A 16016-nucleotide genomic window follows, 5' to 3' on the forward strand; every position below is an offset into this window, starting at 1 on the left:
GAGTGAGGCTGTTTGCCAAATGCTCTTCCACCCTTTGTGGATACCCAACTAATAACCTGTCAAATCTAGAGTGTGCGCCACCATATTAGCAAACGTCAGATACTGCCAAAAGCACATCAAATTGGTGGACAAATAAAAGGTACTTAAAAGCTATTTTGGCATCAACCCATTCCTTTGATGAACTCTGTGTCCCTGGCATTCCTTTCACTTGCATTGTAGGGAATTTATTTCCGTGATTGCCAACCTTGCAATTAATGTACCACTTTTGACTTGATCAAAACCTTAGTGTCTGAATTAATCTGAACATCCATCCCTAATGATTTTCTTAATCCCTCTGTACCTTTCTCTATCGTTTTACCTAAACATTCAGTCTATTACTGTTTAATTTACTGTTGCGCATTTAAGAAATCCAATTCAGTGTTTGATTGAGGTCAAATTATAACCAGTTTTCCAACATCTTGAATTGTTTTATTAAGGAAACATGCTTTATGCTTTTAAATTTTATTTTCAAGCCACATCAGTTAAAATTGCAACTGGACATATTGCTCAATAGAAATTGTACTGTATGACGATCGCCATGGGCGTGATTTACCGAGCGTGTCGCAATTCCCGGGATGGGGCGCGGTCGGTAGATGCCGCAAGAGACCTCTTCCGGCATTTCCCCAGCAGCCGTTATGTTGCGATCTGGATCCACCCCAGAATAGGCGGGACCCAGACTTGCAGAGTTAAGTGAGCTTGAAAGCTAGCTTGGCACCCTGGAGGTGCCACCTGGGTACCCTGGCACTGTAACCTGTGTGCCAGCCTGGCACTGCCAGGCTGGTTGGGGCACTGCCAGGGTGCCAGTCTGGCAGTGTGAAGGTGTCCAGCTAGCATTTTGCCCACGCCGGTGTTATGGGCGAGGCATTTTCAGAACCCCAAAATGTATCATGGAGTTCAACCAACCTCTCCCTTTAATGGATTTGTTGCTTTTCCTAGAACACGGCTTTTTCCCTAGGTGTGGGATTACAATTATGGACACGTGGGTTTTTAAACACAGAACACTGTTTATTCATGAACTCAACTTAACATCTTAAATAAGCATTGGATCTCTTAACACCCCTTACTTCAAAGATAACTCAGAAAATATTGCAACAGTAAATAATTCCTTAAAATGTTCCTTCAAACATCCAAAAGGCTTCAAACCTTCAAAACAGTAACACACCAGTCACAGTTAATATATATTTTCTATTTTATGGCAGAGATATATATGCTTGGTTGACTTCAGCTCAAGCACCTGGCTTTCTTCCTGCAAACTCTCTGGAAACACACAGACACACCCAAGCTGCTTTCTCAAACCTGGCTCTCTCCCTTCAAGCAGATCACAGCAAACCAGAACTTCTCAAGCTGCTGTCTCAAACTCGCTTTCTACTTTTAAACTGCTCTCAGCAAAACCAGCCAGACACTTTTTAGCTGCTCTCAGCAAAACTAGCCAGGCACTTTTTAACTGAAACTTCAAAATGGCTGAACTGAGCTCCACCCACTCTATGACATCACTGTTTTCTTAAAGGTACATTGCTTAAACATCCAGTTCTTAAAGGTACATTGCTTAAACATCCAGTTCTTAAAGTTACTCTCACATGACACCGGGGATCGGGCCCAGGACTGCCCTGTCTCAATGACGTGGTGTGCAGGGGACTCGAGGATCCCCCTGAGTTGGTCAGGGGGAATGGTCAGTGGTGCCCCGAACTCTTCCTGCACTGAGAAGGTAATGCGACTGAGTGCGGCCATGGCAGGTCATCCCCCGCCGAGGTCCGGAGCAAAGGTGGAGTGATGTTACATAGTGGGGTGTAAGGAGTGGTCCCTCTAATCCCGCCCAGAATGGACCTTTTTTGGTTAGCTCGCACCCCATCTCTCTGAAAAGCATCTCATACAAACTGCAGACAAAGCAAGTTCGAAATGCAGCATCTGTAGGCGAATGTCTCAGCCAATTTGTCCCGAGCAAGACCCCACAAACACCAGTTAGGCGATTCACCTGTTTTGGTGCTGGTGGCTGAGTGCTGCACTCCTTTTCTCTTTTGAATGGTGGCTTTGATCCTTATCCTCTGCCTTAATGGGGAGATGAGCTCTCTAATATTCTCAGCTCTTAAAATGCAGTGTTTCTTTAGTAGTGGACGGAAATGTCAGCTTAGATTGTATGTTCAAGCCTTTGAGCAGGACTTGAACCGACAACTGTCTGACTGAGAGTTGAGAGTGCTACAACTGAGCTAAACTAACATTAGAGGGGGCAGCACAGTGGTGCAGTGGGTTAGCCCTGCTGCCTCACGATGCCGTTGTCCCAGCTTCGATCCCGGCTCTGGGTCACTGTCCGTGTGGAGTTTGCACATTCTCTGCGTGCCTGCGTGGGTTTCGCCCCCACAACCCAAAGATGTGCAGGCTAGGTGGAATGGCCACGCTAAATTGCCCCTCAATTGGAAAAAATTAATTGGGCAATCTAAATTTATTAAAAAATAAAAATAAACTAACATTAGAGTAGCAGCAAGGGGACCAATTCTACTAAAAGAGCCGGGTTTCGACCCTGCCTGGTTTGCTTCATAGGGTCACCACCAGAAGGGAGGGAAGCCAGTGTGGGGAAAACGTCTTGCCCTGTATGCTTCGATCAGTAATCCAAGGAGAAAGTATTTTGTTGTTCGGGGAGACTCTGCCTACAGCTGCCCATCTCAGTAACCATGAAGAATTCTGTGTGTATGTGAGCAAGTAAGCAGGCAGGGTGCGCATATTTTCCTTTTGTTCCAAGCATGTCCGCACAAGTTTTATGTCTTCAGTATTCAACAGGGTGTGTGTGTAACATCCTCCTGATTGTCTGCTCATACCAGTGGGATGACTCAGTTTGATTTTTCGCACTGCCTTAATGGAGTCTCCTGGCTTCCACTTAGCTCCTCCACCTAGAACTACAACTGCAAATGAGAACTGAATCAAGTGGGGGGAACGGCCTTCTGATCAGTCTTTCGCTCTGCTTTAAAGGTTATATTTTAGCAGTATAATTTAGAAAGTCAATTTTAAGAAATTGAAAATGACTGGCTGCATAGGAAGATACAATTAATTCAGTGATTAACTATTATAACTCATTCCGTGTAACAATGGTTATAAGTGTCAGCGAAGAGACAATTAGTGAGGCCATTTTTCCTGCATAATGACACTGTACGCACAGTTCATTATCCTTAGCTATCCCAGCATAAAATCACTTTGGCTGAGTTTTGGGATAGGGCAGGGAAAAATGATTGGACTCCTATTCTACAATCTTCATATTTTAAACCTTCAGGATTCGTGAAACAGTTCAGTACAATTTCAGCAGGAATGTAGTGAATGAAATTTTTTACGTACTTTGTTACTTGTGTTACAATTAGGCATTCAGGAAGAAGTTTACTGGACAATTAATATAATTCTCGCTACAAAAATAACTTTTTCTGAGGAAAAGTTCTTTTCAAAAATAATGTACGTGAAGTTGGCCTAATTGCCTCTCCAGATTTTATCAGAGAGAACAGATACTGCCCCTTTAAGGAAATCTTAAAGGGACATTCCAGACTGCCATAAATGGCTTTAACTGCTGCGCCGTTGGCTGAAATTTATAGAAGATAAGAATTCTGCATCTTCCCTGCTCACCTGTTCCACCCATGCCTCCCCTAATCTTATGGCACTGAGTTGATTGGCTCTTTAACACACTCTTGTATGTGTTAAAGAAAATTAAATTTTAGATTTTTAAAACGAAGAACAAAACCCCGAGGATAATTTTGCCCTCCAGTGTCGGTGTGAGGCAGAAGGAGCTGATGGAGACATTTATTATATAAGTCTCCCAATGGAAGTCGATGGAAATGGCAGTCGGAAGAGATCTACAGTGCGCGATTGAATCTGTAGTGCCTTTTCTTTTGCACCCTGAGTCAAAATTGGCTCCATGTGTTGGTAATTCCTAAGAAGCGCAACACCAAATTCTAATAAGAAAAGGCACTGGCTATCTGCTGTTAATGGCTGCTCGCAATGAATGGCAAATCCACCATTTTTATTAGATTTACAGAACTCCAGGTTGGAATTGTTTGGAAAGGAAGTGCTCCTGAACAGCAAAATTTGTGTGTTGCTTTAATGATGACAAATTGTAACTACTTCTTATCTTCAAAGGCATAACTTGTATATTAAGGTATAATCTAATCCCCTTTTCTTTTTTCACATGCAACATTGATTAAATTTAGGAGATTGGATGGCAGGTCTGTATTGTTGTCTTTATTTATCCTCTTATAATATGTCGCCCCTTTATAAATTTTCGCAACTGCTGAATGCAAACACTGTGGTTGACGATGAAATTTCTAATTCTAAATGGTAGAGCAGTAGGGGAGGGTTTCAAATTTTACTGTGTGAGGGGATTTCTTGCATATATTGTAATAGCTCCTGGGAAGACGATCCCCCACCCACTTCTTCAGACAGAAGGTGAAGCTCTTCAGTTTCCACACTGGGTGTGAAAGAGCAGGGCAATTGATCGGCCACCCTTCATATCCCTTACCTAATTATCATTAGCTCCAAAGGGCAGCTAATCAGCCGCAGTGCATTGTTCGCCTCGCTGAAGTTGACTCTTTCAGCTCTGGCGCTATCATTGCAGCAAACCATATTTGTTGACGTTCTACCAACTCGACAAGTACAGAAGATTGATAGCTGTCAGGAATCTGCTGATTCCGCGGATACTGGTGGCAGCCCTTAGGGTCCAGAGACCTTGGTTTGAAAACCTAGACTGTATAACTAACAGATTTCACAGTTGAACTCCTAGGATCTGGAGGCATGCACTTATTGCCATGCCATTTCATGACGGCTGCTCTCATTTAAGAGCAAAACAAGCCTCCTGGGCAAAAACACAGCGTAACATTCTGTGCACAGTGTATCGGATAATTTGAATTATGGCATTTAAATATCTTCAGTTATGTATGTAAGCTACCATCAGTTCCTTTTTGTTTTAATATAGTGCGTGAACATGCATTATGCCTCCAAACACTTAAAATCTCACCCATGCCTGATGCCACTAGGTCAGGACACAGATGATTGATCTCGAGCTGGCTATTCGTAAAACTTTCCATGTGCATGATGTCAGTGCATAGGATGCCAGTCAGCCTGTGGCTGTGATTTACAATTATTGCAGATAAATAAGCCTGTTGTGTGGCTTCGCGTTAATCTGTTTCTGTGCTCACAACATGTGGCTGCCTGCCTAAAATAGTTGAGATTCAGCTCTCGGTGTGGAGACAGCCCTGAAGAAGGTGTTGAAAATTCACAAATGCTTTCACCTTTCTTGTAAATGGTGGCTCTTTCCAAGGAAACATTCTGATAACTTGATGCGTCTTGGAGGGAAAGTCTCAGAAAGAAGTAGAGTTCTGAAATGCGTTCTTCACACGGAGGAAAACCTGCAACCATTTAAAGTGAGATTATTATTTACTGATGGAACCTTTTGAGGATTAAAGGGATAACATTCTGCTGTTTTCATGATTCTACTTGGGAAGTGTTAACTACACGGTAGAATGCCTGCTCTGTTTTGATTCATGCACGATTGGCATAACAAGAGGATGCGGAATTTTAAGTGTAAATCGTATTCATCAAAAATCAAGTTGCTGCGATTTCTTTAGGTGCTGCTGTAAAAGGCATTGTGCCTGAAGCCAGGTCCGCCCACAAAACTGACTGTGCTCCCATCTCAAACTAATCTCACTACTGGCATATTAATAAAATACTACGGGAATTCTAATCACTATTGGCAGTAGCACCTTGTTTCCAGGCCTTCGAGGAGGTGCTAAAAATTGGAGGCAAAGGCATTAGTCAAACATTTTCAAAGCTTTGAATGTATGTTTTTAAAATGTACTTCGAAACTGCCTGCCTTACCCTAATATAACTCAGCAATGGTTCTTTGTATTTTTTTTAAAAAGTCATTATAAAGTAAATTAAAGTGATGACCATAGGCTGCTTTCCCCTTTGAGGCGGAGAGCTGACTGGTGGTGATTTAACCTGAGGATTACCACACTTCAGGCGAGGGGCAAAGTTGAGAAGCCGGGACCTTCACGAATAACCTCAGCCGGTACGGGAATTGAACCCGCGTGCTGGCCTCGCTCTGTATCGCAAATCAGCTGTCTAGCCAACTGGGCTAAACCAACCCTCAAAAGTCACCATAATAGTTGTATAAAATCAGGTTACTCTCGATCGACGCTGTGATGTAATTTTTTTTGTGATTGGCTCATTTTTAGCTGCATTAATAAAACTGGACCAAGCTTACCTCACATTTTATAGAAAATCTCTCTTTTTTTGGCCCATGTTTTTTTTTTTACAATAGATTAGCCAGGGAAGTGCAGTTGATATTTATTTGAAGATTGACAGGAACAGAACTTGCCTCTTTATCCCACTTCACTTAATAGATCACAACTTTTTAATATTTTCTTTAATGCAGCTAATGCTCGCTGCACTCCTCGTCCTCACGGTGTCACTGTTTTTCTGGTAAATAGTTGATTTTTCGTATTGCCAGTTTCCCCCTCTTCTGTCTTGAAAACATTGGGCTGGAATTCATTCGTGAGTCCTGATCCCACCATCTTGAAGGAAATGTTGGTTCAGATCCAGAGGGCAATTTCTGAGGCTACGGTCAACTAAATGGCCGCCTCCAGAAGCCCTGTCCAATTAAGGGCAACGGGTAGGCTCCTGAGGCTGTAGGACCATTAGCAGGCATTCCAGTACTGAGGTATCAGCAACCCCACCATCCGAGGTATGAACTGCAGATATTGGTAGGAAGGAGAGGGTCCATCTTTAAAATCAAAGAGGTCGCCTTTCCTCCACTGGACAGCCAGTGGCAGTGGCTGTGGCTCTATGCTACGGTGAATGTAGGAAAAGGTTTCCTAGCCAGATGGAGCACTGTCGCCATGCTCCCAGTCTGTCTCCATCCCATGGCCTCAGCAGGAGGCCTGCATCCTGCCTGAAACACTCAGAGAGTGGCCCTAACTGGCTCTGTTAATTGACCAAACTGGCTACCGCTGCTAGTGGATGGGCCCCAGGTCAGCAGTCTGGTATCAGGAAATGATATTCAGGGCGGGTCATTTTGCTCTCGAAAAGAGAAGACAGAGGGGTGACTTAATAGACAACTTTAAAACGATGAAATCTTGGGGTAGAGCAGAGACGATCCGTGTAAGCTTTCACCGAGAAATCAAATAGGGAATTCAGAATAAACCTCTTTGCCTCACGAGCAATGAGAACGCGGAGCTCGGGGCGGCACGGCAGCACAGTGGTTAGCACTGCTGCCTCACGGCGTCGAGGACCCGGGTCACCGTCCATGTGGAGTTTGCACATTTTCCCGGTGCTGCGTGGGTCTCACCCCCGCAACCCAAAGATGTGCAAGGGAGGTGGATTAGCCACGCTAAATTGCTCCTTCATTGGAAAAATGTTAAAATTTAAAAAAAAGAGAATGTGGAACTTGCTGGCAGAGGGCGTAGTTGAGATGGATTGGTACGTTTGAGGGCAAACTAGATAAGTAAATGAAGGAAGCAGAGGGCTGTGCTGACCAAATGAACAAGGAAGGGTGGGGTGGGGGGGAAGTTTGAGAGGAGCGAAAGCATTGGTGTGGGCTAACTGGTTGAATGACTTGTTCCAGTGCTCTATGTTCTCTGTAATATCTTCCCACACGTTGTAAATGAGATGGGGAACCCAGCCTTGCAAGGTGAGAGTGAGCACTGGAACCCTTGGCTTAAAATGGCTGTCCGTGGAAGAGGGGGGAAGCCTCTTTCTACATTTTGCATGTCCTGAATTATAATAGATTTACGGTAACAACCAATCCTTTGGCTAGTGAGAATATCCTGAATGGGTAGCTACTTTTAACTCTTCTGTAGTGTAAGACCAAGGAAATGATTGGATGGTCAGCTGGATGTGTAAGCTTTATCAGAAAGCGTGTTGTAAAGCTGCTCAAAAGTTAGGTGGGAATTATTATGGTTGCATTAAAAATGATGGTGTTTACTGTGTATTATAATGGAGATGCAAGAGCTTAAATGTACCCAGCTGTCATTATTCAGGAGTGGTGCTATAAAACTCTGTTTCTCTTTATGGAGCAGAGCAAGAAATCACAGTAAAGCAACAGAGTGGATAAATTATGCATTCCCACATACTGCAACTGGGTTCACTCATAGCCACATTGAATCACATGCGTCTTTAGATTACAACGGAAAAGTGTTAAAGCAGCTGTAAATGACGTTTATTCACTGACATTCGGAAGGAATCCAATATCTGCAGCCACATCTGACAAGCTGATTGTTGCATGTCGGAAATGCCCTGCAATGTGTAGCACACTGATTCAATAGGTGCTGAGGAGGAAGATAAAGCCTCTTGCAGTTGTACAGACTGACCCAAGGCCAGGAGACATCAGCATTCAAAGCACTTTTCATAAACTACTCAAAAACTAATCATTTTTCTGGACAGCCATAAGCTACTACATTGGGCAGTTAACTAGTTGTTAAGGCGCAGGTAGATGATACAAAATTATATTTACATAGTTTGCCTGTGTATATTAAGGAGCTTTAGCAAAGTTACTATTTGCTCTTTCAGAATATCAAAAGAGAAGAATTGATCATTTAAACGGGCAGAATGTTTATAAAGCAACGATGGACAAACCTTTCCTGGGCAGGCACGCTTTCCCAGGGTGGACGGGTTAGTCACCAGGGGGAATAGGTTTAAGGTCTGTGGGACAAAGTTTAGAGGAGATGTGCGAGGCAGGTTTTTTACACAGAGGGTGGTGAGTGTCTGGAACGCGTTACCAGGGGAGGTTGTGGAAGCAGATATATTAACGGCGTTCAAAAGGCATCTTGACAAACACATGGATAGAATGGGTATTGAGGGATAAGGCACAAGGAAGTGCTGAAAGTATTGGCAAAGGTTGGTACCATGGTGTACAGGCTTGGAGGGCCAAAGGGCCTGTTCCTGTGCTGTATTGTTCTTTGTTTGTTCTTTCCCTGTTTTGTTTCTTAATACACAATATCAAGACATCAATTTCATTTAAACAAACCACCCAGGCACTTGTGTGGGACACAATTATTTGTACTGGTACAAAGCCTCTTTTGACTTTTCTTCCTTTCCAAAGATGGAATAAAATAGTGAAGAGAGTGACCCTTTAAATCCATGAAAACCAAATTTGCGTTCCATTTGCCAGCAAATATGCGGGATGTTTATTTTTTATATTTGGGAAACTTTTACTTGAAATTGTTTATTTTTATGCTTTGTGTAATTTTGTCCAATTTTATTTTGGGGAAGACAGCATTTTTCAACAATTTGAAAAGGTGGAAGAACCGATTGTGAAATAGTTCAAACAATACAATCATCTCCAGTGATGCTGTCAGGACTTTATTTTCAGGTATTTTTCGGCCAATGTCTGTGCCACGGGAAGTGTAAACGTTACTAGCACTGAATCCAATTACATCCCAACTACATTTTAAAGTTACTCCGTGGGAAAGAAGTACTGATAACATTGGTTCCTGCCGAGCTGGCAGACATTTTCTTGTTGCAAAATATGACTGGTGCCACTTGAATGCCTAATGTTTCCACAGTCTGAAATCAATGATGAATATTGATGTTCAGGTTAGTTGCTTGTCTTCAATCAAAGCACACTTAATCCAGTCAGAGTCAAGTGGACTATATTTTGCATTTAACGCAAAGGTGGAAAGACAAGTTCAACCAATTACGATCTTTTTTCCCTCCATGATATTGTCCACATTTTCCTCTAATTGGATGGTGGAGAAAACAGACGTTTTCCTCATGTGTTTAAAAGGAGAATGGAGAAGGAGAAAAAAACACTCGCCCTAGATTCTGACTGAAGATTATCCCAGCATTTTCTGAATTTCAACACTTTCTTCATAATGGCTTATTAAAAGCCCCCGGTACTGGTGTGAGTCTGTCGTTGGAGCTGGATGGTCAGCTATTTTCATGTTAACGTTTATTTGAAACATGGACAGAAATGGTTAACTGCATCATAATGCTCTTTTTTTTCCCCATCTCTTTTATGTTTTGCAGGGAAGGAGATTGGTGGTTAGCCCGTTCCCTCGTCACTGGAAACACTGGATATATCCCCAGCAATTATGTTGCACCTTCTGACTCCATTCAGGCTGAAGAGTAAATAATTCGTTTCAGACATGATAAATTGTTTTTTTAAAATAATTCAAAGCAACATTCTTAAAGAAGAATGCTTTGAAACCTTGTGTTAATATTTAACAGAGATATCCTGGTTCTTTTCTGTTGTGATAGCACAATGTGATAATGCAGTAAACAGTCTCCTCCCACTACTCCAGCTGCTGGCTCGACGCTTGGCAGAGACTCCGCTCTTCCGCTTGCCTGACTAATGGACTAGCTGTACGATGTCTGTCTGTCTGTCTCTCCCTCCGTCAATTCTGCCAGAACTGCAGTGCTATTACTTCAGCATGAAATCTGCAATCTCCACAATGATGTCCTTTGAAATCAATAGCATTCTCAAACACAACTCTTACTGCCCATTTCGTTTTGCTTTGAACAGCTTTGTTTGGCTTCACAGACATGAGCAGACAATTCTGACTTTATTTTAACAGGATACAGTAAAAGAGCATGTCATTTGTTTCCCCCATCCCCTTCCCTACTCCCTTACCAGCACTGTTTCAAGCTGAGATATGGACGATAGCCATTGGGCCTCATACTGCATCCAAGTCATCTTTCTTTATCTGCAAGCCTAGCAGGCTATTTAACTGGTATGGATGGGAAAGGAGAGTGACCATCACGGGTAATGCAGACCACACCATTTCCTACTTATCCACACAAAATTCCATCTGTCGAACACTGGCATTTTTGAGCTGGCTTCTAGCTTTTCTGGTTCCTTTATCCTAGTGGCAGATTTGCAGGGTCAGAAAGAAATCTGGGTCTATGATTCTGCTGGACAATAAAGGACTGACTTTAAAAGCAGCATAAACGCAAGTTTAGATATAAACTAGGAGCAGGAGTAGGCCTTACGGCCCTTCAAGCCTGCTCTACCATTTAATATGACCGTGGTTGATCCTCTGTCTCAATGCCGTGCTCCTGCTTTCTCCCCATAACACTTCATGCCATTAAAATCTTTTTTTTTTAAATCTATCTCTTCTCGAGTGTAAAGACCATTTGACAGTGGTGGGATTCAAACTCACGCCCCCGCAAAGGTCCAACACCTTAGACGGCTCGGTCAGACCTCCCCTACACAGCCTCCATTGTACAACAGTAGTAAGACATCTTTATTCTGGTACTCCAATCTACTTGCAATAATGACCAAAATGCTATTTCCCTTCCTTTTTTTTTGTCCAAAGATGTGGCTAGGTGGATTGGCCACGCCAAACTGCCCCCAGTGTCCCCCCAAAAAAGGTTAGGTGGGGTGAATGGGCTACGGGGACGGACCGGAGGCGCGGGCCCGGATGGGATGCACCCTCCAAGGGCCAGTGCAGACTCAATGTGCCGAATGACCTCCCCCTGCACCGCAAATTCTATGACTCTGTGATAACAAAGGAGAAATAAAGTAAGATAAAGGAAAAGTGTGCTTATTACAGGTGTCAGTAGAAACTACAATTGAAAAACAAGCTGAATATATAAGTTTCAGAGGATAGGAACGAACCAAATAAGAGGGAGTATGAAAAGAGAATGGCAGCTAACATAAAAGAAAATCTGAAAGTATTCTATAGGCATATAAATAGTGAAAAGGAGGAAGAGGGATGATGAGGGACCAAAAAGATAATTTATACATGGAGGTAGAGGGCATAGCTGAGGTATGAATACTTTTCATCCAGCTTTACCAAGGAATATCATGCTATCCAAGCCACGGTAAAAAGTGGAGGCAACGCAATTGAAAAGGTGGCAGAATTGGCTAGGTTAACCAATAACTAAAGTTGATAAGGAACTGGGACCAGATGTGATGTACCCAAGGATACGGAGAGAAATTGTGGAGGCACAGGCCTTGATTTTTTTGGTCTTCTTTAGAGTCACAGGTGGTACCCAAGGACTGGAGAACTGCAAACATTATACCATTGTTCAGAAAAAAGCGTAAAGATAAGCCTAGTAATTATAGGCCAATCAATTTAACTATAGTGGTGGAGAAGATCTAAAAACAATAATTCAGGATAAAGTTAGTCACATGGACAAATGCAGGTTAATGAAAGGAAAGCCAGCATGGATTTCTCAAGTGACAAATCATGTTTTACTAACTTGCTGGAGTTTTTGAAACTGAAAGAGGGATGATGAGTGCACGTTGTTGGATGTGCATGAACTTCTAAATTACATTTGACACAATTCTACACATTACACAACTCTACACAACTGACCTTTGAGTAAAGTTATAGCTCGTGAAATAAAAGGGACATCAGAAACATGGGTACAGAATTGGCTGAGTGTCAGGAAACAGGGAGATGTGGTTAAGGGATGTTTATCGAGCTGCAGGAATGTTTGCAGTGGAATTCCACAGGTACCAGTATTAGGACCCTTGCATTTGCTACTTCCCTTCCTAATTACATGCTGCACCATGTTAACTTTCTGCGTTCCTTGTACAAACACACCTAAAACTCAATGAGCATTAAGACTTAGGAGTTTTTCCTCTTTCACAAATGTTCTGCTGCTTCTATCTTTCGGAGCAAGGGAATATATTTTCTCTCTTGCCTACATGTTACCCCCTTTCTGTCAAAGAGCAAGTCAAAGGCTCGGAGTGCTACTTTGGGTTGCAGTTGGAGTGCTTAAGTTGGCCTTTTGTGACCATGGGAATTTAAGTGTTAACTTCTATCAAAAGTCTAGTCTTTCATTAATTTAGCAATTGACTAAAAGTTGCTGTTTGAGTTGGAAGAATGTGTGTTTTAGGCCAGCTTTAAAACAAGGTTTATACAGGCTCTGCTTGCAGCTACAACTAGTTAATTAGTTTTCAGAGGCTAGGTTCAGAGAGTATAAAAGCAGGCCATCATACAGTGCTAACTTTGTTTGCACTAGAGTGCTGCTTTGGGCTGTAGTAGAATGCTTAAGTTGGAGTTTGGTGACTGAGGGAGTTTCGTGAGGAGGGAACAAAATGATTTGTTGAGTCTTTGATCCTTTGAGTACCGTGAGTACGGACGGGTATGTATTTCATACTTTTATACCTTCTAGTTTTTAAAGTCTTATTTTGTGGTTCATCATTTGTAAGGGCTACATTCTGTAATGATGAGGTGCTGGGAAGAAGGGCCCAAGAGTAATTGATATTGTTTGATATTAAGTGTCTTCAAAAGGTTTAATTTAATTTAAAGAGGCAAGTCAAAGCAGGAGAGATTCAAGTCGTGGTGTGCTCTTCCTGCTCTATGTGGGAGGTCGGAAACATTTCCCCAGGCCCAGCATGTGTGCAGGTACTATCTCCAGATGCAGCTCCTGGAAGCCCGGATTTCGGATCTGGAGCGGCAGCTGGGGGCACTGCGGGTAGCAGGCTAAGAGTCCACAGGCAGGCAGGAAGGGAATGGGTGACCACGAGGCAAAGCAAGAGGACTGGGCAGGCAGTGCAGGAATCTCCTGTGGCTATTCCCTTGCAAAAGAGATGTACCGCTTTGGACATTGTTGAGGGGAAATGGCCTCTCAGGGAAAAGGGGCAAAAGCATTGGTTGGTTCTGCTGCACAGGGGAGGAGTAAAAGGTGCTGGCATGCAATAGATATAGGCGATTCAATTGTAAGGGGAATAGATAGGTGTTTCTGTGGCCACAAACTAGACCCCAAGATGATAAGTTGTTCCCACTGGTGCTATGGTCAAGGATGTCTCAGCGCAGCTATAGGACATTCTGAAGGGGGAGTGTGAACAGCCAGTGGTTGTGGTACACATTGGCACAAACAACGTAACTTTAATAAAAGGGAAGAGGTCCTAAAAGCAGAATATAGGGAGTTAGGCAGTAAGTTGAAAAGTAGGACCTCCAACTAAGTGATTTTAGGAATGCCACATGCTAGTCAGAGTAGAAGTAGGATAGATTTGGTGAATACGTGGCTGAAGAAATGATGTTGCGCGAGGGGTTGGGGGGGGGGGGGGGGGGGGGGTTGGAATGATTCCATTCCTGGGGCTTTGGGACCAGTTCAGGGGAGGTGGGACCAAAACAAATTGGATGGGTTACATGTGGGCAGGACCAGGTCTGATATCGCAGAGGGAGCATTTGCTAGAGTGATTAGAGAGGGTTTCAACTAAAATGGCAGGGGGGTGGAAAGCTATGCAGGGAGTCAGAGGAGGGGGAAATCATGGACAGGAACAAAAGACAGTAAGAGGAATAAGAAAAATGATAGGCAGATAAATGAAGGGCCAGATTCAAACGGGGCTTCAGTGAAAAATAGTGGGAACAGCGTAAGTAATGTTAATAAGAAAAGCATTTGTGCCTTAATGCGGGGAACGTTCGCTATAAAGTGGATGAATTAATTGGGCAAATAGATGTAATCGGATATGATATAGTCGGGATTATGGTGACCAGGGATGGGAACTGAATATCCAGGGATATCCAGGCATATCAAATCCTCTTTTCCGATTTGCCTCGAAAAGGATTGTAGGGCTAGTGGTTTGCTAAGGCCTTTTGCCTTCTTGTTGAATGAATCATAGATTGGAATGCTGAGATCTCGGAGTAATCCGGCAACTTGAGATACAGGAAAATTAATAAGTGCTTGAATTTAAATCGTAATTTCTCTCCTTGTGCAATGAAACTATCCAGGCACCTGGAGCCAAAAAAAAAGCCTTGGCGATCATTAAATAAAACAGCTGCCAATCCCCATTTTGGCTCCAGCACAAATATGAGCAGTCTCTGACCTTGAGAGTGCTAAGGGAAGCAGGGGATCACATATGTTGTTGAGGGGGAAAAAATTGAGAATTTTAAATAGTAGAGGAACATGTGAAAAAAAAATGTACCTCAGAAAGCTAGGGAAGGCATGACAGTACTTCAGCGGTTAAACTCAGTGAGCTGCAGCTCCAGAGGAAAGATCTCTTAAGTTGTTTGAACACAGCAGGTCATTAGTGTCCGCACAGCTGGCAGGCTTGGTGTTTCACAATGGGGATGCAGTGAGGGAGTCGAGGAATCTGCAGCACCAGTCTTTAGAATGGGTGGGGGGGAAGACGGCGGGGGAAGGGTTACTGGGATGCTGGTGAAAACGTTACAATCTGAAAACCATCTCCTTCTGACCTGCAGAGAGGAAAATTTATGCTCTGATGGATTTCCAAATCCATGCACAGAGACAGGCAACCTCCTGAATTATTGAAGTTGCTGTCTAGGGGGCATATGTATTATTGATGGCGCGGGGTCTGCATGTTGTACATGGTTGGTCATTTGGACACACAGATGTAAGTTACAAAAATAATGTAAATGTGTTATTGACATTAAAGCAGCAGCTCACCTTAACTGGCACTGTTGGTGACAAAATTGTGGAACTATCTGGAAACATGATTTGGTGCTTGCTGATTACCAGGGCCTATTATTCATGGAAAACACAACTACTGCCATCTCACGATTGCCATAAGCAGCTCAAAATCTATTGTTAAATATTGATGTTTGCACAATTTATTCAGATCGCAGTTTATGTTGTCAAAGTTGCACAGATTAGAGATTAGAGAGCGCAGGGGCTTGCATGCAGAGGAAGGAGCTTCCATTGTTGCTGTGGCCTTTTTTTGCAGAGTTCCCAGCTTTTAAAACAAGAGGGCCAGGATTTGATGATTCCTCTCACCTGGCAAGATATTACGGACCTGTTGATTTAAATTGTCTATTGGGTAGTGGTGGGGGTTGGGGTGGGGGGAGGTATAATTCTGGCCCAGAAATTGCCGCCCTGCTTCACCCTAATCCCATAGCCAAACAGACAGGGAGAGCCTGACATAAAAAATACTCACTATTGAGCTGACTTGGAGCTAGTTACTGTTAAACTAGAGGTAGAGTGAAGTAACTAGTCCTTGAAAGAAGCTCACTCCCCCATCCCCCTCAAGCCTAATTTGATGTGTTGGAAACCATTTTAAAATGATTTTTGGATGAAATAAAAACATGCGGATGTCT

The 16016-nt window shown here is 43.1% G+C and overlaps 1 protein-coding gene across 3 annotated transcripts in view; it reads left to right on the top strand.

The window, feature by feature from the left end:
- LOC140428506 (proto-oncogene tyrosine-protein kinase Src-like) overlaps positions 1-16016 on the top strand; it is a 238701-nt gene that overhangs the window by 164026 nt on the left and 58659 nt on the right. The window contains exons 4-5 of one of the 3 annotated variants that reach the window (XM_072515060.1): positions 4221-4235; positions 10033-10131. The exons of 1 other annotated variant lie outside the window; for it this stretch is intronic. In XM_072515060.1, the coding sequence (XP_072371161.1) occupies positions 4221-4235; positions 10033-10131 (114 nt within the window). The remainder of the gene's footprint in view (positions 1-4220; positions 4236-10032; positions 10132-16016) is intronic. One more of the 3 variants, XM_072515059.1, reaches the window with a different exon arrangement.

Source organism: Scyliorhinus torazame, chromosome 8 (assembly GCF_047496885.1).
Source record: "Scyliorhinus torazame isolate Kashiwa2021f chromosome 8, sScyTor2.1, whole genome shotgun sequence".
Lineage (NCBI taxonomy): Eukaryota > Metazoa > Chordata > Chondrichthyes > Carcharhiniformes > Scyliorhinidae > Scyliorhinus > Scyliorhinus torazame.